Source organism: Homarus americanus, unplaced genomic scaffold (assembly GCF_018991925.1).
Source record: "Homarus americanus isolate GMGI-L3 unplaced genomic scaffold, GMGI_Hamer_2.0 scaffold32583, whole genome shotgun sequence".
NCBI classification, from domain to species: Eukaryota; Metazoa; Arthropoda; class Malacostraca; order Decapoda; family Nephropidae; genus Homarus; species Homarus americanus.
The window spans coordinates 13,318,766-13,346,461 of NW_024713129.1; the positions used below are offsets into that span (position 1 = coordinate 13,318,766).

General features: G+C 40.8%; 2 protein-coding genes across 2 annotated transcripts; one reads left to right on the forward strand and one right to left on the reverse strand.

Annotated features, from left to right (window-relative positions):
- Nucleotides 1-953: 953 nt before the first annotated feature.
- On the forward strand, nucleotides 954-21,971 carry LOC121867542 (UDP-glucuronosyltransferase 2A3-like). The gene is made up of 10 exons (XM_042367551.1): nucleotides 954-1,124; nucleotides 12,925-13,122; nucleotides 13,531-13,661; nucleotides 15,064-15,269; nucleotides 15,979-16,157; nucleotides 16,574-16,765; nucleotides 17,243-17,380; nucleotides 17,584-17,668; nucleotides 18,352-18,568; nucleotides 21,039-21,971. The coding sequence occupies exons 1-10, from the start codon at nucleotides 1,116-1,118 to the stop codon at nucleotides 21,325-21,327; spliced, it is 1,644 nt and encodes a 547-aa protein (XP_042223485.1). The 5' UTR covers nucleotides 954-1,115; the 3' UTR covers nucleotides 21,328-21,971.
- Nucleotides 21,972-23,310: 1,339 nt separating this feature from the next.
- On the reverse strand, nucleotides 23,311-24,641 carry LOC121870195. The gene is made up of 2 exons (XM_042371960.1): nucleotides 23,901-24,641; nucleotides 23,311-23,547 (listed from the first exon to the last, which is right to left on the reverse strand). Exons 1-2 carry the CDS (start codon nucleotides 24,633-24,635, stop codon nucleotides 23,311-23,313), a joined length of 972 nt encoding a protein of 323 aa, XP_042227894.1. The 5' UTR covers nucleotides 24,636-24,641.
- Between the last annotated feature and the right edge of the window lie 3,055 nt (nucleotides 24,642-27,696).

Consider the following 27,696-nt stretch of genomic DNA (forward strand, 5'->3'; position numbering starts at 1 on the left):
CACAGCTGACGGGCATTAAGGAAAACTTTTTCTCGATTTTTTTTTAATAGCATTGTTTCAGTCTTCCCAGGGGATAGGGGATAATTATTGTGTTGTTGAAATAACTCCGGTTTAGATAATTGCATTAGATAATGAATAAACCAATAAATGGGAAGGGTTTTTCGTAAGGACCGTACTTAGATTATTTTTTAATTATCTTTTAAAGGACTCGAGCAAGGTCAGACGTCTGGGCCTTCTGTGAGACAGGGAGGCATGTGACTAGCGGTAACATTCTCAGGAAATCTCAGCTTCTCGTACGCCACAACACGTTTTCCAGCACTCGCTTTGCTCTACAGTCTCCTCCCCAATGATTTTTACCCCTTCTAATAATTAAAATCGTTTGTCACCATGCTGTTTCGTTTTAATATAAACTAAACAAAATTCCTGGACGACCATCGTTTACATATACTTCGAGACAAGAATTTCACACAACCAAAGATGGAAACTGTACCGGCATTTCCAGGTTGAGCTTAATTGAGTCCGCAAAATGCGATCGTTGGGCATTGGGAAGAGGGAGAGGTTGTAAAGGGAAGAAGCAACAAGACAATGGTGGTACAAGACGTTAAGATTTCACAACCTGGAAATAAGGTAATCTCTAGTATCAAACAGAACCTGCAGAATGGGTAATTGGTGCTACTATAGCGTGCGGTCTACAAGATATTTCGATTAGGTTACGTTAGGTCAGGTCAGGTTAGGTTAAACTAAAGATATCCTTGTAGACCGCACGCTATAGTAGCACCGGATAATTTATCCTTCATTCCATAACGAAGCCTAAAACGCTATCAATATGTTATTTCAACCCATTTCTACCAAAGTGTTGGTGAGTGAGGGACCTGGTCGGGGGTTCAGGAAAGCAGGAGGTGGGGGGGGGAGCGGGGGTAAGGCGGCGTGGGTCGTGCGGCGGTTTGACTGGTGGTAGACAATCTCAGATTCTCAGTCAGACTCGTATCTAGCGTCGTGCTGGTGTGTACGTGAAGTGCGTGCCGCGAGTTCACGTACTGTAACTTGTACTTTAGGGTCATACATCCTAGATGGTGTAAAGATATACACGGTGCCATAATCTGTCAACCAGCAGCATGGAGGAGGTAAGAAAATTGTTTTCCTATTAAGTGTAATTTTTCAAAGTTTGTTCATACGACGCTGTCGAGTTAATTTCAAGCATCTCAAGTATTTTGTACAAAATTGAGAATTGGTTTTACCAGTGAATTCGTATTGATACATGTTGTACAGTTTATTCTGGAATAGTAACACGTTCAATGAATGGTACAATATTGTACAGCCAGATGCCAGAACCACGGCGAGTGAAGGCCTAGCGATCGGACAAACCCTTCTTCCCCCCCCTCCCCTGTCTAAATGCTGTTGGATAGTTTTGGAACTATCGTGCATGGGGCTGTTGCATTGTGTTCATATCGGCCTTTACTGGCTAGTCTGGCTCCGGCTACTGTTGTCCAAAACATTGCGTTGTGCTATCAACATTACCCTGTCCTGTGAATGTCTTGGTCCTAACAGCGCCACTTGGGCGCGTAGGCCTAATACCGGGTTCATGAATGTACCCTGTGCCCTGTTAATGGAAGATATTGTTAGCATTAGGAACGCTGGAGAGATGCTCTAATGCTTATGGTTAACATTACCTGCACTAGTTAAAGAGAAAAAAAGTACGTGTCCAGTACTTGCCATCAGTGCATGACAGACGTGACCCACCGCCGATCACTGACGAAGAGGATAAAAGTATGAGTGGGCAGACACGCAGCTCCCCTTTTATCTTGGTTAACGCAAACTTTAGCGACGAATTATTTAAACCACGTTGAGCCGACTTTTTTCTTGTGTGACAGTTGCAGTGTTGATAATAATTATAATGTGCATTCATACATCTAAATACTGTATATTAATATGATTCAAGTATAGCATTGGTATCATGTTATACTGTATATCTTAATTTTAAAATAAACAAATTGTAGTATTGGTGCCCTATCAACAAATTCCAGAAACGAATGTTGTAAAAAAGTCAGGTTCGAGAACAAAGGAGTCATGGGTCTTGTCCTTGTGGTAAAGGCAGGCGTGGGTCAACGCGGTCAAATGGGACGTTGGTCAAGGGCAGACAAGGGAGGCGTGGGCCACGCTGCTTGAGTTAAAGCGGTGAAGTATAGGGTTGTTGGTCAGAAGTGAAGAGGATAAATTAAAGTTGGTCAAGGGAGGGATGGGCCTAAGACGAGAGCATGTTAACCTGCTCTCTGGTGGCTGGAAGTGTGTGCAGTGTACATACAGTACAATGCGCGTAGTTGGAAATGTGCATTTCATGGCGTCTGTAAGCTTGGTCTCACTGTCATGGGATTGCACACTGTATCTCTCCGCGACACACAAACGTCAGTACAGGAGACGGGTAGTGGTGGTGGAAGTTCTTGTTTCTCCAAGATTTTGTCTAGTTGGTTGCAACTATATCTTGCGCTAGTCAGGCCGCACCTCGATTATGCTGTTCAGTTCTGGTGCCCTTATTATAGAATGGATATAAATTCACTGGAGTCGGTGCGGCGAAGAATGACGAAAATGATTCCGGAACTTAGAAACCTTCCATATCAAGATAGGTTAAAGAAACTAAACTTGCATTCCCTAGAAAGACGAAGAGTGCGGGGATATATGTTAGAAGTATTTAAGTGGGTGAAAGGAATCAATAAAGGAGATATAGATAAAGTTCTTATAATATCCGAGCAGGATAGGACTCGAAGCAACGGATTTAAGTTGGATAAGTTTAGGTTTAGGAGGGAGATAGAAGGAATTGGTTCACAAATAGGGTGGTGGACGAGTGGAACAAGATTAGTAACTTTATAGTAAGTGCTGGAACGCTGGATGATAGTGGTAGTAACTGCCATGCACAGGCCAACCGGCCTATTGCAGACTCCTTATGTTTATGTACAGTGGTCACCCGTACGTTCACAAACACATGCATGTGCGCCTACTACATTATGCACAGACACAAACGCGCAGAGCACAAACAATAATTAACATTGTAATTCACACACTACATCTACTGACAGGGCAACTTTAGTTCGGCTGTCGGTCGGACTTTGGAATTCCGGTTTGTGCAAACTGAGCTTTCACATGCTGAACTTGTTACTAGCTTATTATCTCAGTCCTCTTCTGGACTGAACTGAAGCTTTTGGGCTCGTATGCTGTGACTGTTCAGAAAAAGGAAAAAAATAAAAACTTGTGGACGAGGAATTGGCTTATCAAAAGAGATCAGTTTACGCATACTGAATGAGCCGAGGTAAGAGCTGGGAGACTGGTATTACTGCCCGCGGATGGATGAAGCAGTCATGGGTTATTCCAACGATAGAAAAAACAAACAAAATAACACGTGCATACAATAGCCCTAACACTTCGCGAAAAAGTGTCCGCTACAGTACACTAAGATTTCCAGTTCTTTCCAAACCCTTATAATTTATTTGTTTATTAGCCGTCTGTGTTGTAGCGTCGTTTTCTTATTTTCCCACCTAAAGGTCATAGCCGCTGATAATTTGTTTCAGTAGTTCGTTACTTTTTACATTTGGCTCAAAGAAAAAAAAATCGCCTGGGGGGAGGAGTGTGGGAGCCATACTGTACAATAACATTTCCCCAGCGGCCCCGTAGATGGTAGGGTAGTATTGAATTTGAATTGAATTGTTACTGTAATTTATGGAGTGTGGGTAATAGTGTAGTTAATGTAGCATAGGTGGTAATGTTGATGATTATGAAGTTGGTGTAATGTAGATGAACCATTGATGGTTGATGTGTAGTTGATGTAAAGTTGGTGATAGTTTAGTTAGCCCCCCCCCCCACATGCGATTTTTAGTCGGCCAAGTTTAATTGCATAATTCAGACTCATTGTGCCAAATTGGAGCGCGCGCGCTTGCAATTCAATAGTTGGGCACCTGAAAAGTTTGTGATATGCTACAACTTGAGCACAATGGAATATTTGGTCAACTCGCCTGTGTGCATGCAGGCTTCAACGTATGGGAATGCACTAGCAGCGAACTGTTGACCAACTCTCACGGTCTCACTTCCGAAGGCGAAGTCTTCACCGTCTGTAGCTTAAAGTGCCAGATAGCCTTTCCTCAAGGAGGATGCTATTCCTCCATTTGGTATTCTGATATGTTATTGAAGGCCCAACAAGGAACAAGAGTTCAAGACTTTTGACGCTCATTCTATAGTAATTAAAAAAATATATTTGGGTAGGCCCGTAAATCTTCATAAAATTTGTAAAATTGTCCTTTAATCAGCCGTTGGCTTGTAAGTGGATGAACCCAGTACTGTTTTTTTACGTTTGTTTCCTTTGACAAATTACCAACGCTCAAGCTATTTCGATGAAGTCCATAATACAACTGAAATAAATTGACCAACTGTGAATTGCAAGTCGGCTGGTGCGTGCATAAAAACCGAATTGGCCGATAAACAATCGACCAACTAAAAATTGCATGTGTGCGGGAAGCCTTTAATGTAGCATAGCTGATAGTGTATTGTAGTTGATGAAGTGTAGCTTATCGATAGTGTAGTCCTTGATGTACATTATGCAAATATAGATACTGTAGGTAATATACCTACTTCAATACATGCTGGATTATACACGCAAGAACGCAAACACCTTAGATTCACTTTATATTACACTAGTACGAATTAGTACAGCACAACATTCTGCCACTTGTACACTAATAGATGATATGAATGCTTGCGTATATTTATTATCATGGTATTTTGGTTGTACTAGTTATGATACATGTGCATAGTTAGTGTGTGTATCTTTGACCATTGGCTATTTATTACTGCGTGACATCTGTTTGGTGCGTCACCCTTACATATAAGGTGCGCTTATAGATATATTCAGTGTAGGCTTCATCCATACATTTTGTATTGAACACTTCAGTACAGCAAACCCTGTCCATTCATTATAATTATCTGAGATATACATTATGGGAGTAACGTATAGTATATTCTTAACAAAGCTCTCAATAATATAGCGATTTGAATTTCATGGTTACGTCAGGTAGTTTGAGGAGCGTCACTCAGAGTCAGTATCCGTGGCAGGTGGTGAGAGCGGTCCCTTCAGATTAAACTTTACTTTACTCTGTTCTGTGTGCTCAGCCGCCTTGTGCATATAGACTTAAGCGCCCTGTTGGCGAGTTAACTGCTTGCCTCCCGCAAATACTGCCATGTTTGTTGAAATGTTTTTGTGAGGATATAGCAATTATCGGTGATAAGATCAGCTGCCATCAAAATTAACAAGCCCTTCATACAGCGGTATTTTTAGTGTACAATATATTTATACATGTGAAAAAATGAATCCAGGTAAAAAAGTCACAGAAAAAAGTCACCTAACCTAACCTACGTGCATCATATATAAATTGTGTTGTCAATATATAAAAGTCATGTATTGTCAGTTAATAACTGTTTTAAAATATTTTTAGTTTTATTACCTTAAATGTGACTTTTTTCCTAGGCAAAATTGTGACTTTTTTCTGACTTTTTTTCCTGTGACTTTATTACCGGTCACCGAAAAAATACGGTCGGAATCATGGTTACTCGGCTGATTCAGATTAAATAAAATAATGAATATAAGTAGGAGTAGTAAAAGATATAGAATATATTAAATAAAGGGTGAAAATGGTACAAGGGATTTAAGCCTAACACTGGGGCCACGTAGCAATTAGGAGGTTGGTTTTATCTTTTCAGGACACGGCTACACATTGAAACAAAAACACTTCTCACGGCACGCTTTGACGTATGGAACGGCTTCCTTAATTTTTATTTTATTTATTTTTATTTTTTTACGGGGATTAGCACACCCGAGCACAGGTCACTGACCCACATCAGGGCCTGGGGGCGAAAATGTTATAATAATAATAATAATAATAATAATAATCAGGGCCGTCCCTAGGAGGGTGCGGGGCCCCAGGACAGGACACAACCTGATCTCATTGATTACTGACCCTGGTGGACTGGCTGTGTGGAGTGGAGTGCAATGGATTATGGATTCAGATTATGTGGTCAGAGGAACCCACCCTCACCAACCCCCATGGGACTGTCGTTATGGATGTAAGGTCTCGGTTGCGATGGTGGCGTAAGTCGTCAGGTCAGATTAACCAGTCAACAGGTAATGTGTCTGAGGTCACTGGGTCTAGTGCTGGGCCCCGCGGGGTCCCCACACGCGCGGGGCCCCAGGCGGTCGCCCCAGTTCGCCCCCCCCCCCGAAAGGACGGACCTGATAATAATAATAATAATATTTAATACAAATATATAAAAAATATAACCAAAAATAAAAATACTACTAATAATAACCATAAATACACAAAAGAAAAAAAATAAATCAAGAGAGAAGCGATATACAGCATGTTATGTTAATAGTAAGAGAACAATTGAAACCCTGCAATTGTGTGTAAATGAAGCAGAAAGTCAGATCAGCAACCTGGGACTTGTTCACAATTTTTGTGATGCCATTTGGCAACGGGTTACCATAGACAACACCCTATGCTTCCAATATCTTCCTTGGCGGTAGTACCTCCCTGTTTGATAGCTGCCTACTACTTACTATCTAGAAAAGACTGGACAAAAACTTGGCAGATCGGTCTTTTTTTCCTTACGGAACTCGAGAATATGATATAAGCCACCGGCCCACCCACTATCAAAGGACCCACTATGGCATCGACTATTATCAAATATTATGAAGAGCTTATGTCTAAAAAAATAATCATTGCCAATAATTATCTTGTGTTAAATTGAAGCATAATAATACTTATTAATAATATTAATGCTTATAATAAGTTTATATTATATTTAACATGCAAAATATAATATTAAACATGAAAACATATAGCGAATTCAGTGAACTGTCACATCCATGGATGTATCTCTTCATGTCAGTTAAAGTAATATTAATTTCGTTCTGAAATAAATATACTCGGACATTAGTGGCTCCAATTTGGATGTAATGTAAATCCTACCATCAGTAGTTTGGGGACAGTGGGTGCTCATTTATTGTTATACTTGGAGTTGAAGGTTACATGAAAATGAATTCTAACACACAATGAAGATAGGTGATACGTTAAGGTAAAAAAACAAAACACGAGGCTCATAAAGGACTTCCTAACATAAACAAATGACGATGGCATAAGCGGCTCTACGGAGGGAGGAATGACCCTTCAAAAGCGACTGCATGTAAGTGGGAAAATACTCAAGTGAACGAATCTCAGTGAAAATGAGTGACCCTGGAATAAACAAAAACTTCACCGTTAGCCTCTCCGTGTGTATTTGTTTGTGCACTAACCTGAATTTAGTCTCAAATCCCATTACTCAGTTTACCAATGTTATTTTGTTTTAATCAGACTTAATCTTATCTTAATAATTGCTTTCTTATTTTAGAATAATCTGCAATGATTTCATCTTTGTAGCTGATTTTCTCTCTACCGATGATGGTGGGTGTTTTTTTTATTTAATTATTTACTGCCACTGAGAACGTGTATTTTCGTATTTTTTTTTTGCGTGGACGTGGTCAAGGTTATATTATTGGCATCAATCTGCCACTCACCACCCCTGAAGCGAGAGTTTTAAAGGTTTCTTTTATATTTTCCCCTGAATTATTAAATGATGAAACAATTTAATTGATCCACTTAAGTTACGATCCGAAAATGTTAAGATAGCTCAAAACGTCTGCCGTAACAGAGATGCGTTCGATCTCTATATAGAAAACAAAAATAACTTACGCGTGTTTGAGAATGGGGTTCTTGCTCGGTCATTCCACCCCACCCACTACCCTTGCTGTAAACAACAATCTGATGTACTGTACCGCTATACTCTAGGTCCTGAAGCAGCATTGCCGAGTTTGCATCTCTACTGATTTTTTTTCTTTTTGGGACAATTACAGTATATCGTCATTCCTTTTTATTTTGGTTTTACGTGAAGCCTTAGACAAGATATTCCAATTGTTTAGTATTAAAGGTTAGATATTAAGTCACTAAGATGTCAAGCTACCAGGACAGGTGCTAGAAGGTAATGCTAGCAGTAGCATTCGCCTGACTTAATTTCAATTAAGTAATTTTCAAGAAAGAAAAAATCGTCTAAGGCCATAAATTCTATGGTCTAATACTCTGGAGTTTGGACCATATTTTAGGGACATGATGTCATCTTATCAATATTATGCGTAATGTGTCCATGATGATAGTGTTAGACCAAGTACAATACGGTCCACCACCTGTGGCTATATGGGTAGATGTCATCCACCCCTAATTCGCGCGAAAACCACGATCTAATGTAGCTATTCTATGTGTGTCGGCTGCGGTCAGTGTCACTGACATACAGTACACACTGCGCTCCACCAACAATATTCACCTCAACATTATTCTCATTATTCCATATTTTTTTCTGTGCATTCACTGTATATTGGTCATACAAAAACTTCTATATTAAAGTTTTTTTTTTCGAGAAAACGTAGTAATGTGTACCAGAATAGGAACAAATAAACAACGTATATTAGTATTAACATCCTCATTATTAACGTGCAGTAACGTAACATAGCTACTAACTTTCCCAACTTCCGAATATAATTATTAGTTATTCATATTATAAAATAGTGTAACATTACATTATCACACACCATATTATTTCAAAGGAAATAATTTAAAGCCGGTCAAGTTACTAGTGCCTTTGACAATTTCCTATGACCATCTCCATTGGGTAGAGAAACTAACGGTCTAATCTAATCACGTGACGATGTATCTTAGTCGAGTCTCGATTCCACCCAAACACAAATGTTACGGATTTGTGTCTGGCTTATGTTGTTCGTTCATGGTCCACCCTCGGCCCTGGCGCAAGTTTCCAGTCAGAAGGTGAGCGAACGTTCACCTTCCGTAGTTAACTCAAAATGTTACTGCGGGTTTGCGGGGCTTGGACCACTTAAATGTCAGTCATCTAGTGTCAGCTGTCAGGCAGCCACATAAAAAAATCTTGTGATATTCTGTAATCATACTCCCAATCCAAGAGGCGACTGCGGTCTCCGAATTTTGCCCGAGACCTTTCGAGGCCACAGGTTTATTTATAATTTTCAGATGTGTTGGTAGGATAAGTTAACTGGATAAGGTTGGGTTCAGATAGTGGAGATACCTTACACCAGGTTACTTCCTCGACCTGTAACCCACCATAATTAGGGATTTCCTGGATTGCGGTCAATTTTCTTAGGCAATGTGACCCATGTAACTGATGTGACTAATTCAGCTCTGGCAACAGGACAAGGACAATATTCTATCACATATAGCCGAAGAGGGACAATAATCAGGTCCCACAGTTGCCAAACATCAGCTAATGTACGGAGTATTTTAATGCATGTAAAGTGTAAATAACACTTCTTTTGTTTTAAATAAATAGAAAAAGAAAGTACTGTACCTGGGTGTGATAAACGAGTCTAATGTAACAAATATGACTTCCAGAGATAAATTGTACCTTGCTATTAAATTGCGAGTTGATATGACAATAAATTTGATTTGATGGTTATTTTTTTTTTATTTGAATCAATGGGTCGCGAAGTTCCGAGGTATTCGAATTTGGGTCGTACTCGAAAAGGTTTCAGAACATACTGCACTTGGCCGAATAACGCTTTTGACCATTTAATTTCAATCTTTTGTTTGTAAAGTTACGACCTTTTTTCACCAGGTAAAAATGATGCAGGAACACACTTTATTAAGGTGCGCTCCACTTCAATGCCAACAATAAACCAATGCCGTGTAAGATATTTCGTCTACAAAATTTGCTGTACGTGTAATTTTTTTTCATACATCATAGGTAAAGATAACAAGGAAAATCATAAATTAATTCAATACATATGTGTTCTAACCACATATAGTGTCATGTAACAGCCGTGATTCGGCTTTATAAAATACAGGCACAGTAAGCTTTTTTTCCCGTGATGATGAGGCTAACGAACTCCGGGGTAAAAATGTTCGTTGGTTCCGTGTATTTTTAGTGGTCAGCTGCCATCGCTTACTCCACTCCCATGAACGAAAGAATTATAAGGAGATGATGGGATCGTCTTGGGGGAGGGGGGGTTAGAGGTATTAATTTGAAGAGGAGGTCGGGGTATGCATAAGAGGTGCATTTTTTTGTGGGGGCGTGAACGTTTATGAATCACCGTTAAGATATTGTCATGGGCGGTGGAGAGTCTGAATGTAGATTAGCCCACCCCCATCCTAGCCCCCCTCTCTCTCAATTTATATCTATTCTTTTCCTTTTCTCGGTATTAAAATATCTGTCTTTCTCTGGGTAATTTTTTTCTCCCTCGCTGTCTCCTCTATTCTTTTTATCGATATATTTGTCCACCTTTTTGTTAGTTTATTTGTTTCTTTTCTTTCCTGTCTACGTTAAGTTTACCTTCAACAGCTGATCTGGAGTGTACAGTATAAGCTCAGACCATCCAAACTATATCTGTCATCATATTTTGTTCTGCAGGCTGATCTTGATAACGGTTAGGTATCAGATTATCAGGGCCATGGATATAACAATGCAGTGAACAAGTGTATTTGAAGAAGAAGGAAAAGAAGAGAGAGAGGGAGAGGGGAATTACTTCACGTCGACTCCCCCACGCACATCTGAGGGCAATGATCGTTTCTTGTAACACGTACGGTATTGCACCACCACACTGCTTGTGCAATTGCTGTCAACCTGCTTCCCCAAGGTTCCAAACAACACCACCACCAACAGCAACAACAATGTACAGCCATGAATTTAGATTAATGTAGCTGCTGTATTTTACTGCTTAATATAAGTCATTATCAATTTTATTTCACTATATATATATATATATATATATATATATATATATATATATATATATATATATATATATATATATATATATATAATTTTTAATGTACTGGAAAGTGAATCATCTTAACCTGGTTTAATTTACCAAAATAATCATCATAACTTGGTATAATCTTCCAGGGTGTGAATCATAATAACATACTGTAGTAATGACTTCGACCGTTGTGACATCTGTGCGTGTATTGTCTTGAGACAGCCTTCCATCACATCCGGTCGCCTCTTGTAACAATCACCTAAACACCCCATAGTCACTTCGGCTTTCTCCAACTTCTGTTTCCGTTGACTCTTCCTTTTATCACTGTGTGTCTTTCACATTCTTTATCAATGCGTTTCTTTTACATGAGCATATAGTTTCATGATTTGTTGATCGAGTTCTACAGTGTCATCTTCCACATTACTGTTTTTGATTGTCGTCGTGATTTTCCCAAGATTTTCCCGAAGCATGTCATCTCCATTGCTTTAAATTTTCTCATCTTCGACTCTCAGATTCCATGGTGCTGTTGTCTCCCGTGACCAGATATGCCGTTGTAAAAGTTTAGAATTTGTAGAATTCCACCAAAATCAGGTAAATCTATAAACTAGATAAAAAATTGTATAGTAATGGCTAAATACATACAATTTGGTGTAACTTGCTGTTGAAATGTTGTCTTATGTATTTAGGCAGCAGCGTATGTTGATGGTGGTAATTTCAAATACGCTTATGAAGAACATAGGCAAAGAAATGGCAGGTGCGTTTCATTATGAATAAATGGGAAATATCATTCGTCACTAATAATGAAAGTGAATGACGACTCCTAAACTGTATTGCGTTGGCACCATCTGCAGCAAAGACTATCATTATTTTCTTTGTAAGGAATTGTATTCTTATTTACGATAATCTGCTACGTATGAATTTATACAGTGTGTTAGCTGTAACATATCTGAAGAAGAATTGAGACTACATTGTTTGCGTATAGAACAAGCTTGTCAGTTCACAAAGATTCGGTCCATTTGGGGAGAAAACCTTAAAATCTGAAGGCATGAAATATCTGTTGATTATACGGGGAGTTTTGCCTCTCAGTGTTTTAACTGTTTTAATGGATTAGTGTCATTACTAACCTTAGCTGTTGAAGCCCAAGATTTTTTCCCCATCTATAAATGCTTTCGATACCAATTATTATCGGAGTTTAATTTTTGTGAATTCAGAGAAGTGGAAAAAATAAAGTTTGAGAGAAAAAGCTGCCTTGTGATACCCAACATTCGCCAGATAGTCATTCACTAAGCTACGTTCAGGCTTTTACTATTCATATTTTTAATGATTTTGTATATATATTTCCAAGAAATTTTCTTGGCCTCTCTACAGTCACTGTCGTCATATATCAAAGTCTTCTTTAAAACTTTATAGTGGAGATTTTGTTGTAGTAATCCCTGTATTTTTCCTTTTACAAAAGAATTCAAGGTGAGGATATGCTCCACTGTACTGCAGCCATCACTCTTGCTTCACTCAAGATTATTCCACTATCCTTCAGAATCTAGCTAACAGGGGTGCTTTCCAAAATCTCACTTTCATGGCTTAACCAGGTCTCTCCTTTTTTGTATTGGTCTATTGACAGGCTTATGGCAGTTTCTGGAGCCTGTCTCTGATGTTAAGAGTTTACTGTATTGGTGAAGAAGCAAGGTGACCCCACAACTGCCTGTGGCTTGCAGCTCCTTTCTCACATGACAAATTGTCTGTACCTGCTGTCGTTGTAGGAACGAGTCGGTTAAGTGCCGCCTCAACCATTATCTCCATTATTCCCGGCTCTCTTTCCCTGAAGTGTCTCCTCTATTACTTCTTACTTCCTCTAATACCTCAATCCTGGTCGCTGTGCAGTAATTATCTTGCACCACATCTTCCGCCTGTCTCACTTCACATTCTCCCTATTGCCTTTTTCATATTCTTTTCCCGATACAAAAATAATTCTTCTTTGTAACTGTTTTTTAAGTGTAATATAAGATGTATTACTGGCCACTTATTATAATATAGTCAGAAGCAATATTATACTATACTAACTGTGGCATGTGTTGCAGGTGAGTGGGAGGACGATGATCTTGGTGCTGGTATTGGTGGGCTTCGTGGCTGTGAACACTGATGCCACTACTGGTGATGTAGGTGTTGACGCAGAGAATGGGGGCAAAAGGGTGCTGATGCTCCACCCCATGTACGCGGCATCCCATGTTCTCACGTTAAGGTCCTTGGCTCGGGCACTGGTAGCTAAGGGTCACCAGGTTAGTAAAGAGCTGCTTGTGATGTCTTGATGTAAATAAGTTGTGTACAGCTTACAAGTAGTTGGCAGTAATAACAAAATGCAAAGTTAAATTCATTGTGTTAGAAGTATTGGTTGTCTTCTAAAAGATTTTATTGAGGGAAAATTCGTTGAGCAAAAACTGTTTTCTCATTGATTTATAAAATGGGGATGTATTCATGGGTGGTAATTTTTTGTCACCCTAATTAATCAAGGCTGGGCAAATAGTAACTTCAGTAATACTAGTATTATTGTTTGTAGAACAACGCTTTATTTATCCTCTACTGTATCTTGTACTTCAGACTGTTTTACCTTACTGTTCTTGTTGCCTCAAGAGATACACAGCTTGGGGAATATAACTGAATGAGTGTACAATACTGTATCACTACAGGTGACAGTGGTCAGGTGGCAGGATACTCACCACTACCCCCCAGCCAACCACCATGGTATCACCGAGATCGTTCTGGCCATTAACAACACGGACGGCTCAGTGCCTCACATGACTGTCGAGGAGAGGGCCAGGTACTCCCCCTCCCACTTCCTTAATCTGTCTTACAATGAGTGACGTGGATGTCTTAACAGCCTCTCACAACCTAATTAAACATCTGATGCCCCCTAACTACTGGTCTAAGTGAGTCTAACTGACTCAATTTTTAAATCTACCTTTAATTTTCCAAATTTCCTTTCTAGCTTTGAGTCCGACTTATGTGGAACAAGCCTCCTAATAATTTCGTTAATGTCTTGATGGTATTGTACAAAAGAGTATAATCCTTAGGTACTGTATTTAGTTTGTGTTTTGTGTTTCCATTATTTTATTTTGCATACAAAGGTCAATTTATAACTTTATTCATGCGGACAGGTATTTTTCTCTATTTTATCCTCTTCACCACTTGTCAACCTGTTAGCCACTTGGGCGAACGGTCATGTCTTTATTATGCACTCTTGGCAAATACTGGCTCCAGAATGTATTTGTACCTGTGCCAATGTTAGTTAGGTCTGGTCTCGAATGTGCTCACACTCCAAAAGCTTTTGCCCTGACAATCTTCTGTTCTGAACCTGTGGCTTCTTCAACCATAAGCTGTGACCCCTAGTGGGATGGGCATCTGCCAGTTCCAGCTCCTCCCCGACTTACGACCTACTTGACTTACGACCTGCCTCAATCGTACCAAAATTTTGTCAAATTACGTATTTTCCAGTCCCAACGTCAGTACACAGACAAAATTGTCGTTTGTAGTTCACTTTAAAATGGCTGGCAAGCTTAAAAGTGAGAGTTTTGTGGTGCTGAGAAGAAAAAGAGACACCCAATTTAGATTTATGTATTATTTAAGCATTTTCGACTTACGACCTGGATTTGGGTCCCTAACCCCGCCGTAAGTCGGGGAGGAGCTGTACTGTATAAACACTCGACTGAGTAATGTCTTCAGAGGTGTTTATAGCCTTATATTAAGCCACCCCTTGTCCGCCTATATTAGAAACTGGGCAGTTGCAGGTGTTGTAATCCCTCTGGGTAACTGAAGTGCAATAGTAAGGGCACCTGTCTGGTGGCCTTCTTCTTGACATTTCAGTCAGTCTCTAGCATATCTTGGGGATCAGGCAGGGTGACAGCACGGTATTCCAAACATGGGTTAAAAACACCTTATTTTTGTATAGCTTATCATTTTTGTGAGTCACGAAATTTCTCTGGATAGATGTGTGTGTGTGTGTGTCTACAGTTTTATGATTTATTGTCTTTGTTTATTCATCTACTGTATTTATAAATCTATCAACCCTCCAAAGACTCATGTTCTTCCCTTCCTTTTTTCTCTTTCTCTCTTCTCTCTTTCTTTCAGTCTTATTGTTTTTTCCACTTTCTTATCATCCCGCCTCCCACTTTCTTCCCCTCTTTTCCTGCCTCTTACTGACCCATTTCCTTCCCAATCATCAGCTTCATCATGCCCCAGAAGTTAATGTGGAGTCGAGGCACCTCATTCACTGCACTGCCAGTGGACGCCTTCTTGACTGTGGCAGCCTTCTGTCGCACCCTGCTGGGGAACACTAACCTCCATCGACACCTCAGAGAACAGAACTTCCATGTTGCCATTGTCGATCTCATTTATAATGAGTGTAGTCTGGCCCTGGCTCATGACCTAGGTGGGTGTGTGTTGGGTAGGCCCCGATGTGGGTCGTAAGACCTGTGCCCGGGTGGGCTAATTCCCGTAAAAAAAAAAAAAAAAAGTCCAGTATATATAAGTGTGAATGTACTGTAGAGGGTATATGTATATATACTGTTGGTTTTTATTGATAATGTATTGATGATGTAATGAAAGTGAGTGTGTTAACCCCTTGTGTATGGGGTCGCCTCTGAGCTGGAATATTAAAAGTGGTATCCTCGTAGTAAAGAGGTTAAAGAAATGGACTGAGTGTGCAGAAATAAGTACAGTATGTGATTTTAAGATGGTGTGAGTTAATTGCTTCTGATTGTAGTATTGTATTTGGCATTATGTTTATTACATGGCGTTTTGTTTAGTGTAACGTGGATACTATTCATATCTCCTGCATCTTTCAAGACTGGTTATAGTATAGTGCTGGAAAGGAGTCTCCATTGTATGTTTCATATCCATTTGATAATCTAAGTTTCCTTGTCAATATCTTATTACAAAATACTTCTTTATTAGTAGTTAAGTTCCTCAATATACAAAGAATACTCTTGAGCTTACTTAGTACTGTACTGTTTAAATTTTGAAAATAAATTTGCAGTTCTGGCTGTGTAGTGCTATCAAATTTTTCTTCCTCCTACACAGAATTGTAAGGGATTTGTACAACTACTATGCTCTCACTATTACCTTTCCTTCCCTTTCAGGTGTACCATCAGTTGGGTACTGGGCATTCACATTTGCAGGTGGTGAACCACAGTACACCACAGCCTTCAGCCCGCCCTCCTCCGTCCCCCTCATCCTCTCTCATTACCGCAGTGTGATGACCTTCTCCCAGCGCATCATCAACCACCTCCATTCAATTGGCAGCCACCTCATTATGCAGGTCAGTGTGGGATCAACTTGTATAATTGGGATAGATTGGGGCCACATCGTTGTTTAGTGTTCTGGGATTAGGAGTCAAAAAGCCATGTTGTGTCAAGTGAGAAAAGATAGGTCATAGGGTCAAGATAAGTTGCAGGACAAGGTCATAGAGTCAGTCTGAGATGGAGTTTACTGGGTCATGCCGAGTCACAAAATCAAGGTGGGTTTTTGTATCATGCTGGTATATAGACCAGCATGGTAGCCCACCATTGGTGGGTCAGGCTCCTACCCAGAGATCAGTAAATTACTCAAGAGTGATATTTATCTTGGAAATATCCTAACCAAGCTCAATGGTTCAATTTCACTGGAGGATCCTCACTATCTTGCACACCACTTATCTATCCTACCCACCACTCAAAATTTTTTATTCCTCTACAGATGCAGTTTGGGGTGACAGGGTACCAGATTAGTCAGTACTTGCCTTTGTGCCCCTCGCCGTCAACACTGCTGAGTGAGATGTCTGGGATGCTGATTAACTCTCACCCAGCCCTCGACTACCCAAGACTCCTCCCTCCCTCCTTCATCAATATTGGGGGTCTACAGGTCCACCCCCCTCATCCCCTCACTCAGGTGTGTTTCTTACCTCTACTGCCTTGTTAACTAACCATCCCATCAAATGCATTACATTGGTTTTTCCTTGCTTGTAAGAGATTATTAGTGCTAATGTTTTAAAGCATTAAATGTTACAAGGTAATCATTCCTCTGAGTATGATAACTGTGAAATTGAAGTTGAGAATGGAGTTGATTATTAGGATTGAGGGAAGAGACTAGAACTCAAGGGCACTCCATACTTAATTGAAATTGATTCATTGTATTCTATTTGCCACTTCATGATACAGTACTGTACTATGATTGAAGAGGAAAGAGATTAAATTATACATCAGTAGGATATTTGGCTAGAAGAACCTGCTGTCTGATTTTGTGAAGATTGAAAGGTCTTTTCTACAAATTTTTATACCTATGTACAGTATAATGTATAAATATATAGCTTCATTATCATGCTCTTTACTGTATTTATTTATTTTTCCTGTGTATTTTCCGACAAAGGAGCTGGAGGCTTGGGTGGCAGGGTCAGGGTCAGCTGGCACCATACTCTTCAGCTTGGGCTTCATCTTCAACTCCCACATTGTCCCCATTCACGTCTTCAACAACTTGATGAACGCCTTTAGTCGACTTCCACAGCGGGTGAGTGTCCGTGTTTGTGCTTTCAAGTTCCAGTGTTGAGTATGGATGTTGAGGGTTAGTGGGAGAAAGTGGATTTTAGGTGATATCAAAGGGTTTTCATTTGCATGTTTTACAATTCCCTGATTTTGAAAGGTCAACAAAGCCATTACTATACAACAATTCCTACCTGTCATCAGGATAATAAGCTACTCATATTGCCACAGGTGTTGATGAAACTGGAGGGGAGCCACCCAACCCCGCCCCCCAATGTGAAGATCGTCACCTGGATCCCCCAACAGGATGTATTAGGTGAGTCATAGACACTAAGAAGGTGGGAGGAAAGAGTAGGGAAGGGGAGCAAAAGGAAAGGAGGATGAGGAGGAGGAAGAAGGAAAGGCATAGGAAAAGAATAAAAGGAAAGAAATGGGGAAGGATTAGGGGGGGGAGGAAGGGAAGAGAAGAGAATACTTGTATGTGTAATTGCAGGGATACTACAGAACATTTTCCATTTATGGTTAAGTCAGGGGTCTTTTGAAAAATTCTGAAAAAATACAGTATTATTCGATACTCTGGTTGAGGTGGTTTCTGTGGCTGGGGGACACGGGTTTGCTGCTTCAAACGCTTGGCTGTTGGCAGCGTTGCCACATGATATTTCAAGTACATGGTTTAAACTTTTGTAGTGGTCATCGGACAGGCACGATTTGTATAGAAATTTTTTTCCCTAATTTGTTAATGACATTTCATCAAAATGAAGCAAATTGAAGTGACATAATTCGGTGACTTCCTGTACTGTGCTTCAACAACTAATATTGTAAAGCACATTTTCTCGATGGTTACACTACAGTTATAAACAATTAAACATATAGAGAGAGACATCTTTTTAATTGGAAGACTCCGGGCAATAAGAGATATAGCTGTTTATTACTAGACTCTTTTAAGATGAGTTTGTTTTAAAGAGATTGTAAACATAAATGTACATCATGTTCCAACAGGTCACAACAATATAGTGTTGTTCTTCACACACTGTGGGATGCACGGGGTGTTGGAGGCATTGCATCATGGCGTCCCTATGGTGGGCATGCCAGTCTTCGCTGACCAGCAGGATGTCCTTGTAAGGCTGGAGGAGCGTGGTGTGGCTAAGGGTGTCCACAAGGAGGCCTCCGAAGAGGAAATCTACCAGGCTATTGTCCATGTCCTCAACACCGCCAGGTGAGAATAACTACAAACTGGTCATTTAATAACGAAAAAAACTTAAATCATGCTCCAGGGTAACAATACGATTGTATGTTCTTGGTCAACTATTCTCATAACTTTTAGTTTTGCTTTTATCCTCTTCGGGACTGATCAACTCATTAGGCGCATGGGCGATCGGTCACGTCTCTGTTACGCACTGTTGGCAAGTACTGGGCATGCACTGGCTCCTGAATGTATCTGAACCTTCTCCAGTGTTGGTTAAGTCTGTTCTTGAAAGGGCTCACACTCGTTGCAGACACAACACTCTGGCAGGTTGTTCCAAGAGTTCACAATTCTCATTCTGAAAAAGTTTGTCCTCACAGTTTTTTGGATTTATGGCTTCTTCAACCTTGAGATGTGACCCCTTGTGGGGTGGGCGTCCACCAGCTCCAGGTACGGACATTCGACTGAGAGGATTATATACCTGAATTAGGTCACCCCTTGCCCGTCTGTAGTATAAGCTAGGCAGTTGCAGGCGCTCTAATCTCTCTGAACAACTGAGGTGACGAAGTGCAGGCACCAGCCTGGTGGCCCTTCTTTGACATTTTCAGTCAACTGACAGTTTCTAGCATATCTCGGGGACCAGACAGAGTGAGAGTACTCCAGGCAGGGAAGCACCTCACTCTTGAAGATCATTACGAGGGATGGACCATCTCGATATCTGAACGACCTTATAAGACCTACTAGTTTAGTTGGTTGATTCTCCTTCTTCTCATAATGGTCCGAGAACTTTCTTTCATTGTCAACATATATACACCCAGGTCCTTTTCTCATTCGATCTCTATTAATGCTGTTTCTTCATCCCGTTGGGACATGTGATACACCTCCTTACCATTGATACGACCCAGGTGCATCCTCTTGCACTTCGTGACATTGAATCTCAGCAGTCAATTCTTTGAATACTATTGAAGCTCAAAGAGATCTTTCTGCAGCTCTTAACAGTTTGTTTGGTTCTTAATTCCCCTGAATAACTTGGCATCGTCCAAAACATTTGTATGGAGGAGTGTATAGCCTCAAGAATGCCATTTATGAAATAAACAAACAAACAACAGGCCCAATTCACTACCCTGTGTTACCCCACTTTTCACAGGTACACTTAACAATTTTGTACCATTAATCACTGCCAATTGGGTCCAAACATCAAGTACCTTGAGTAATTGTGTTAAGCAGGATCTTCCCGGCATAAAGCCATGTTGGCAATCCTTTACAGGGTTGTTTCGTAGTAGATGTTCCATCATGGGATCTCTTATAATGCTCTCTAGTACTTTACACACTATGCTGGTCAGACTTGCTGGTCTGCAATTATTCGTGGAATGACGATCGCTCTTCTTGAATATAGGACTCGTATAAGCCATTTTCCAATCACTGGGGACCTTTGCTCTTCCAGGCATACACAGAATAAGATATTCAGGGTTCAGCAAGCTCATTGCACAACTCTCTTAGCATTCTGGGATGCACCATGTCAGGGCCGGGACTCTTATGAACCTTTCGCTTTGACAATTTATTTCTTATACCCTCTTCTGAGATCACAATGTGGGTCAATGCTGTGTCAAACCGTCTGTCCTCAAACGCAGGAAGATTGTTCACATCCTCTCTTGTGAACACCATGGAAAAGAATTTGTTCAACACCTCTGCCTTGTCCTGGTCAGAATCTGTGTAACAACCATCTTCAAGCCACAGGTCATGCCTACTCGCCTTTTTAATTTTGACTTTGCGTAGCGGTAAAACGTCTTAGGGTTTGACTTGACCTCACTTGCAATCCGCCTCAGGAACTCTTTTTCAGCCCTTCTACACTCTGACTTTGCTTGGTTCCTGGATCTGGCATACATCCTCTTGTCCTGCTCATCCTTTTTCCTAACCCACATCTCAAATTTCCAAGTTTTTTTCTTAATTTCTTTGTAATTCCAACAGATTGTACTAAGTTTATCGGTCTAAACTACATTATACATTAAGCCTTTGCCTATTTGCCACTGATTGGCCAGTTTCTAGATACCCTACATACTAAATTTTGCTCATTTATGTATTTATACAGTACAGTACAGTAATTATCAATTTATGGAATTAAAGTAGACAAAGGGATAACTGATATGTTAAAAGATGTCCATAAAGGATTATATAAGGGTTGAGGAGTATGTCAGTGGATTATGCCAAAGAACTGAAGGGAAGCCGATAGATTTGGAATGAGTCAAGTTATTGTCATAAGTTCCAAAATGAGCTTATGAAATATTCAGACTGAGGAAATCTTATTTACTTTATTCGAATTGGTTCTTTGTGAGGTTCATTGAACCTGTTCTGTTCTGTTTAGTTAGGAATGATAAGGTTAATAAAGAATAAGTGGTAATCGGATTGAAGTCAGTACTCAGTATCACAATACTGTTCTGTACAGCACTGGGTAGGGAGGCCCCTTGGCTTAGACAGTCTAGTATGCTTTGTGATTTGCTTCTAGTTACCGGGAGAACACACGCCGTCTGTCAAGAATTGTGCGAAATCACCCACTGGAGCCACTACGTCATGCTGTCTGGCTAGTGGAGCATGTGGCTGCCAACCAAGGGGCTCAATACCTCAAGTTCTCTGCCAGACACCTCAATTTCTGCCAGTTCTTTGGTCTTGATGTCTTTGCCTTTTTGTTGGTGGCCACCTTTTGCTTCTACCATTACCTCATCCCATTGGTCAAGTATCTTCTGAATAGCTTAATCTGTTTAAAATTTTACAGAAGGAAAATAAAAGTGACCTGATTGTTTTATATATTATAAATAGTTATTTGTTGCATATTGTATTCATACTTCATAGAAATGGGGGAAGGGTTCTTGTACCTGTACTAATCTTTCATTAGACAATTTATAAAGGATGAAATACATCTCTAATATACAAAATTCTTACTTGGTCTACAGTGTATTTAATAGCTTTAAATTTTGTTTTATTTACTGAGCAAGTTTCTCATCTCAAAGTTATGTTCATACCCCATCAACCTAGAGACCTCTGGCTCCTCCCTAGCATAATGAGAAAACTGTAAATGGTAGAGTGTTATCTACCATGAAAGAATATGACATCATAACTGATAATTAAATAGAACAGGTATTTTACCACAGATAATATTAATACAGTAAAAAAAAAAGTTTTCAAATACCTATATACAGCCATCTAAACAGGAAAGCTTCTGTAGTTTTTATTGTTTACTGGGTGACAGTAAACATATCAACAGTGGATATGGCTGTTAAGTTGATAAAGACACTTCTTTATGGTGAAACAGTCCACTCTAGATGGTTTACTGTATAATGGTATTGTACTCTTCTGTATGCTGCACTCGCCAACCCTTCACCTTATTCATACTCACTGCGCAAACCTCTCACCTCCACAACAATAAAGTTCATAAAAGTCACCAGTTCAGGTTTTTCCTTTGAGTCTGAATTATCTATCAGGATAAGTGTACTGAAAAGGGGAGCAAGGAAAAGGTGATGCTTGTGTCCAAAAGACCATAAGAGATGGCTAAACATCACAAGGAAATGACCCTTCTTATCTGGTTGCACAGTCAGTGCAGCCTCGTATATAAAGTTAGTGAAAGGCACTTGATGTGGGTGATAGCTAAGAGTGGGTGTTCACAGGGTATCGTTGGAGAAGCACTGGAATGTGAAGGAGTCTGTGGTTAAGTCAAAAGGTGATCTCAGCTGCAGCAAAATAACCAGGTAGGTTATCACCAGACCAGTGTTCTGCACGAAGGTACTGCCACACAGCCTGTAAACAATACATAGCTTATCAATGACACGGGTTAATTATGTAACAAGCTTGATCTGCACTTTTAATTTTAATTCAGTAATAGTTATTAGGTAGTCATTATTTGTCACAGGATTATTTAAACTGGTCATAGATTAGATACAAATATTTCAAAACAGCACCTACTTGGCATCTAAGTGCTGTGGATGTACGTACTGTGAGTTATCCATCCGAGGCTAACTATCTTTACTAATAAACTACCTTTTCAATAACCTCAGAAACTCACGGGTCCATGCCCCAGATTTGGAAGGTGAGAGGTCTGGCCTCCATACGTGAGAGGAGGTTGTGGAGGGACTGGCGTAATTGTACTTGCTTGCTACAGTGTACCTCCTCATCACCACTTGGAGCCGCACACACTGCCTCACGCAGGCCTTCCACCATACCATAGTTCTGTGTGGAGAATTAGCAGTATTTTAATCCTTTGTGCATTTATAGGACATGAACCTAATGTAAATGTACAGTTGGCTTCTTTGGGTTATTTGGTGCAATTTTAGTGAAATTATCACAGTTTGAACTTTGAAAATTTACTCTCACATTACACGTATTTATTGTTCATCCTTAATTTTCAACAGAATCTCCGGCAGTTTGAAACATATGGTCTCAGACTGGGAGAGGAGTCGAGCTTAAGCAGGAGGAGTATTTCCATTTTGTTCATTGTCCATTCATCTTTGTATGTGTGCCTCCAATTCTCTTTGTTAGCTAGGCAGGGCTGTTTGTGGGAGGGTTGTGTGGCATTTTTAGATGATTTATTTTACTTATTTTGTTGGTGAGTTTAATTTTGGCCAAAGACAGACATAGGCTATAGGCTATGAGTTGTCCTTGTAATTCTTAAGACCCAGGAAATGCTGGCTACCCCCAGCTAGTATTTAATGTTCCAATCAAAATCCTCAGGTTTTTAAGCAAAACTACAGAAATGTATGGCATGATTACATCCTAGTGATCGCTAGTTATAAACTCATCCTGATGCAAACTTCTTCGTTATGTTTACTCACTGTTTTGCGGAGAATTTCGCCAACGAGACAAACACAGAGGAAGCGGATGGAGAGTTCGGCGAGGGGCACAAGTGTAGGCAGCATCAGGGTTAGGCAGGACTTTGACGGCCGCAACACCACCAACGAGAACATAAATGTCATCGCTTGTACCATGAGCAATACGAGGCGAATGTGCAGAGGATACTGGAAGTTCTGTAGGATGGATGCTGCTATGTAGAAAAAATACTGGTTGCTCTCAAGAGCATACAAGTTGCTATGTTTACAACATAAAACCTACAGTATTGAGTCAAAGGACTTAGAGTCTTAGATGGATAAAACTAACTTAAGGAACTGGGGAGTTGTAGCTGCTTTATAAGGGGAAATGAAGCTGCTATATCTGTGGAACGGAAGTTTTCATATCTGATACGGAAACTCCTATGCCTATGGAATCAGAGTTGATATACAGTATCTCTTTAGAAGGGGCGGTTATAATTAACGTGTAATTTATTTCGTGCACTTGTTAGTGAAAATGCTGCAAAAAGTAATTGACTGTGTGTGAAACCAACCTTGTTGTGTTCGTGGAAGAGATTGCACAGGCGTAGCCATTCTTGGGCCACTAGGCTGACGTCGTCTGTGGTCCAGTGTTCGATTCCCCGTACTCTCTTTTCTAGCTTGGCCAAAGCTGTTATCAGTAACTTCACAAAGGAAAACATGTGTAGATCAAGGAAGCTGGGGATGAAGGATATGACAAATAAAATACTTTGAAGTTCGTAAACAGTTTCTCTGGGCAAGAGGGCGGTTAAGGACAGGCAACAAGTATAAATAAAGGAGTAAACGGCAATGCCGATGATGATGAGTGGCAGGTAGACATTTTTCTTAATCTTCAGATTGTTGGCCTCCAGTACGGTTAGGTAGTTAATGTAATCACGGAATGTGTGCATCCACAAGATGTATCCGTAAAAATAGAAGAAACATCCACATACGATCGGCAATAGCATGACCTGTTGGTAGTAAGAGATGCCTGTATACAGGTAGATGTAGCCAACTGTCAGGAAACCAATTGTCGCATTGATCAAGGACAACAAAGATGTCCCTACCTTCCACCAACTTATTCTATACACACCGAGGTCGTCTCTTCTGACAATATGAAGACCAAGGCAACTGGCCACATTAAACACGACACTGAAGGCTTCAATGAAGGGCAGCTCCTCGCCATCTTCTTGTTCCTTCTTACTGGAATCTGGAATCTTGGCTTCTGGTGCCTCGCTCTCAGCACCAGAGTCACTTGTTTGGGCTGACATTCCTGCAGCTTCTGGAACGTGTTTGGTGGGGCTTTAATCATGTTGAATCACATGAAGATAGGGCATCCCAGCTCACCTGATGATTAAACACCCAAGGGCTGGGATGGGATGTGTAAGCATCGCGCAAAACAAGCTGGGGTGTCTTATCTACATATGATACAATTTTATTTGCATGATGACAAACAATGGGCAATGGGTGAAAATATATGGCGATTCAATTGTCATCACTTGTTATATCCGAGGCTCACCACCCGTAAACTAGTGAAAAAAATATGGCCACACATTACTGATAGCCTAGCCTTACAAATACCCTCATCAAAAGTAGCCTCGCCTTACAAAGACACATATTACAGGTAGCCTAGCCTAACAAAGACACACATCACAGTACCCTAGCCTAATAAAGACCCTCATCAAAGGTAGCCTCCTTTAACAAAGACACACATCACGGGTAGCCTAGCCTAACAAAGTCACATCACAGTACCCTAGCCTAATAAACAGTGTTGGATTTAGACCTGTGGAGGCCCATGGGCAGCCTCTTTGTGGAGGCCTCCCTCATTATAACTACCCTAGAGGGTGGGGTGGCGAGTGAAGTGAGCCTAAACATCTGGGAATTCTGGGGGCTTACAGCGCCCCCCCGGGAAAATTGTGAAATTTGAACACTTCTTTGGAGAATTTTGAAGCCATATGCAGTTATATTGAGGAAATTAGAACATTGAGAAATTTTTAATTAACTGTATATTTATTGATAGTGTACAAATTCCCAACACACACACACACACAAAAGTGAGACATGACTGGAGTCATTCATGTGGATTCAAGTCGACCAGCCCTGATATAGCTACTACCGCACATGTCAAAAATAAACATGAATTTTAAAGAATGAAAATAAAAATAATTCAAATGAATAAACAAATACAGTAAATAAAATATTGTAATACTGTATGTGGAGGCCCCTGGGCAGATGCCCACTTTGCCCTCTCCTGAATCCGGCCCTGCTAATAAAGACCCTCATCAAAGGTAGCCTCACCAAATAAACACATATCAAAGGTAGCCTCACCAAATAAAGACACATCACAGGTAGCCTAGCCTTCGTAAGGCAGTGAAAATAATGCAACATAACGTCCTCCACTGGAGAACTAATAAATTCAGTATGTCCAGCCAATACAACCAAGTCGAAGCAGATATTATACTCATAAACTCACACGGTCAAAAGGCGGCTGAGGAACTGAAAATATTTGGTTACATGATCCATGAATCCAATCTATCAGAGGAGCCAAATGACGGGGTGGCCATCGCCGTAAAAAGAGATGTCCACCACAGAATCATAGACGACTTCACCTCTGAAACTCTCGCTGTTCAAATCAACTTGACCGCAGGGACTACCTGCCTTACGGGGACTTCCACAGACTCCTATCATATCACCACCCAACCTACATCATTGGAGACATGAACGCCAGACATCCTCTACTAGACGGCAAGAGGACAACTAACAATGTTGGAAGAGGCCTCGCTGGCTTCATAACAAACAAAAAAGCCCAACTAATAGGCCCAGACTTCCCCTCTTTCTACAGAAGGAACTCAGCCACTACTCCAGATATAACAATAACAAACGGCAGATGCTTCCACAATTATCTCTTTGAACAAGGCCCTGTAACCTCCAGCGACCACCTACCTATAATCATGACCATCTCAGCAACACCAATAACTATACCAACTCCACCACGGAGAATCGCCAAGCAGACCGACTGGGACTTATTCAACGATAAAGCTACAGCCGAACTTGAGGTCAAGGGCATGACAATCCTGCAGACCATAGACAGGCAGCCGGTGAACATAATAGACGAAGAAATCAACACATGGTGTGAAGCCATAGGAACAGCTTACCAGGAGGCCACGCCTCTCAAACGCAACAGAACTCAACCACACCCACAACAGACTCCAGAACTCATAGCCCTCACAAACCAGTTCCAACTGCTACAACAGAGAGCCGAGACCCATGGTTGGGACATCGTAAGGTACAATACATACAGAAGAATCCGGGAGGAAATAAAAACAAGATCTCTGGAACAAAGCAACCTTAAATGGGCCGAAATAGTTGAACAACTCTCGCATACATACAGTACAACGATCCAGGAGAGTTCTGGCGTCGAGTTAAGAGATTGAAAGGTTGCAGCCATAACGAGTCATCATATATAACTGACCACGCAGGAAGTAAAATATATGACGACCAAGACAAAGAACCCATATTCAGTGACATATGGAGGAACATCTTCCGAATCACTAATGAAGAGAATAGGGGATTCGATGGTACCCACGAGGAGCTCGTCCTTGATGAACTCCGGGGTCAGATACACCGCACTCAGCCTTCCCCTGAAATCATACGGGAGGATCTGAGAGCGGACAGCCCATTGTCCAAACCAATCACCTCGGAAGAACTCAACAGAGCCATCTCCAATACCAAGAATAAAGCCCCTGGTTATTCAGGCATCACCAAGGAGATCCTCAGCCACATAAACAACCCGGCCATGGAGAGACTGAGAACCACAATGAACGCTTGCCTGGCCTTGGGCTACTTCCCAACTAAATTCAAAGAGGCCATTATTACCTTCACACCAAAACAAGGAAAGAACCCTGCCGTCCCACTAAACTACAGACTGATCTCCCTCCTCGAAGTACCTGGAAAAATCCTAGAAAAAATCATCAATAACCGTCTGAGAAATCACTTGGAAACAACAGAGTCAACTGCAGACAATTCGGGTTCAGGAAAGGGAAGTCCACCACAACAGCGATAGCCCTGGCATGCGAAAACATAGCCAGAGCCGCGGCGAGTGGTAGACAATGTAATCTAACTCTCCGGGATGTAGCGAAGGCATTTGACAAAGTCTGGCACGACGGTCTAAAATATAAGATCCTCCAACTCGGACTTCCCACCAACATTGAAAAGTTGCTTTGCAACTTTCTGGACGACAGAAATGCTAGACTGAGGGTAGGACAACACACAGGAGAGACCTTCCCACTCATGAGTGGAGTCCCTCAGGGAAGTGTCCTCTCCCCCACCCTA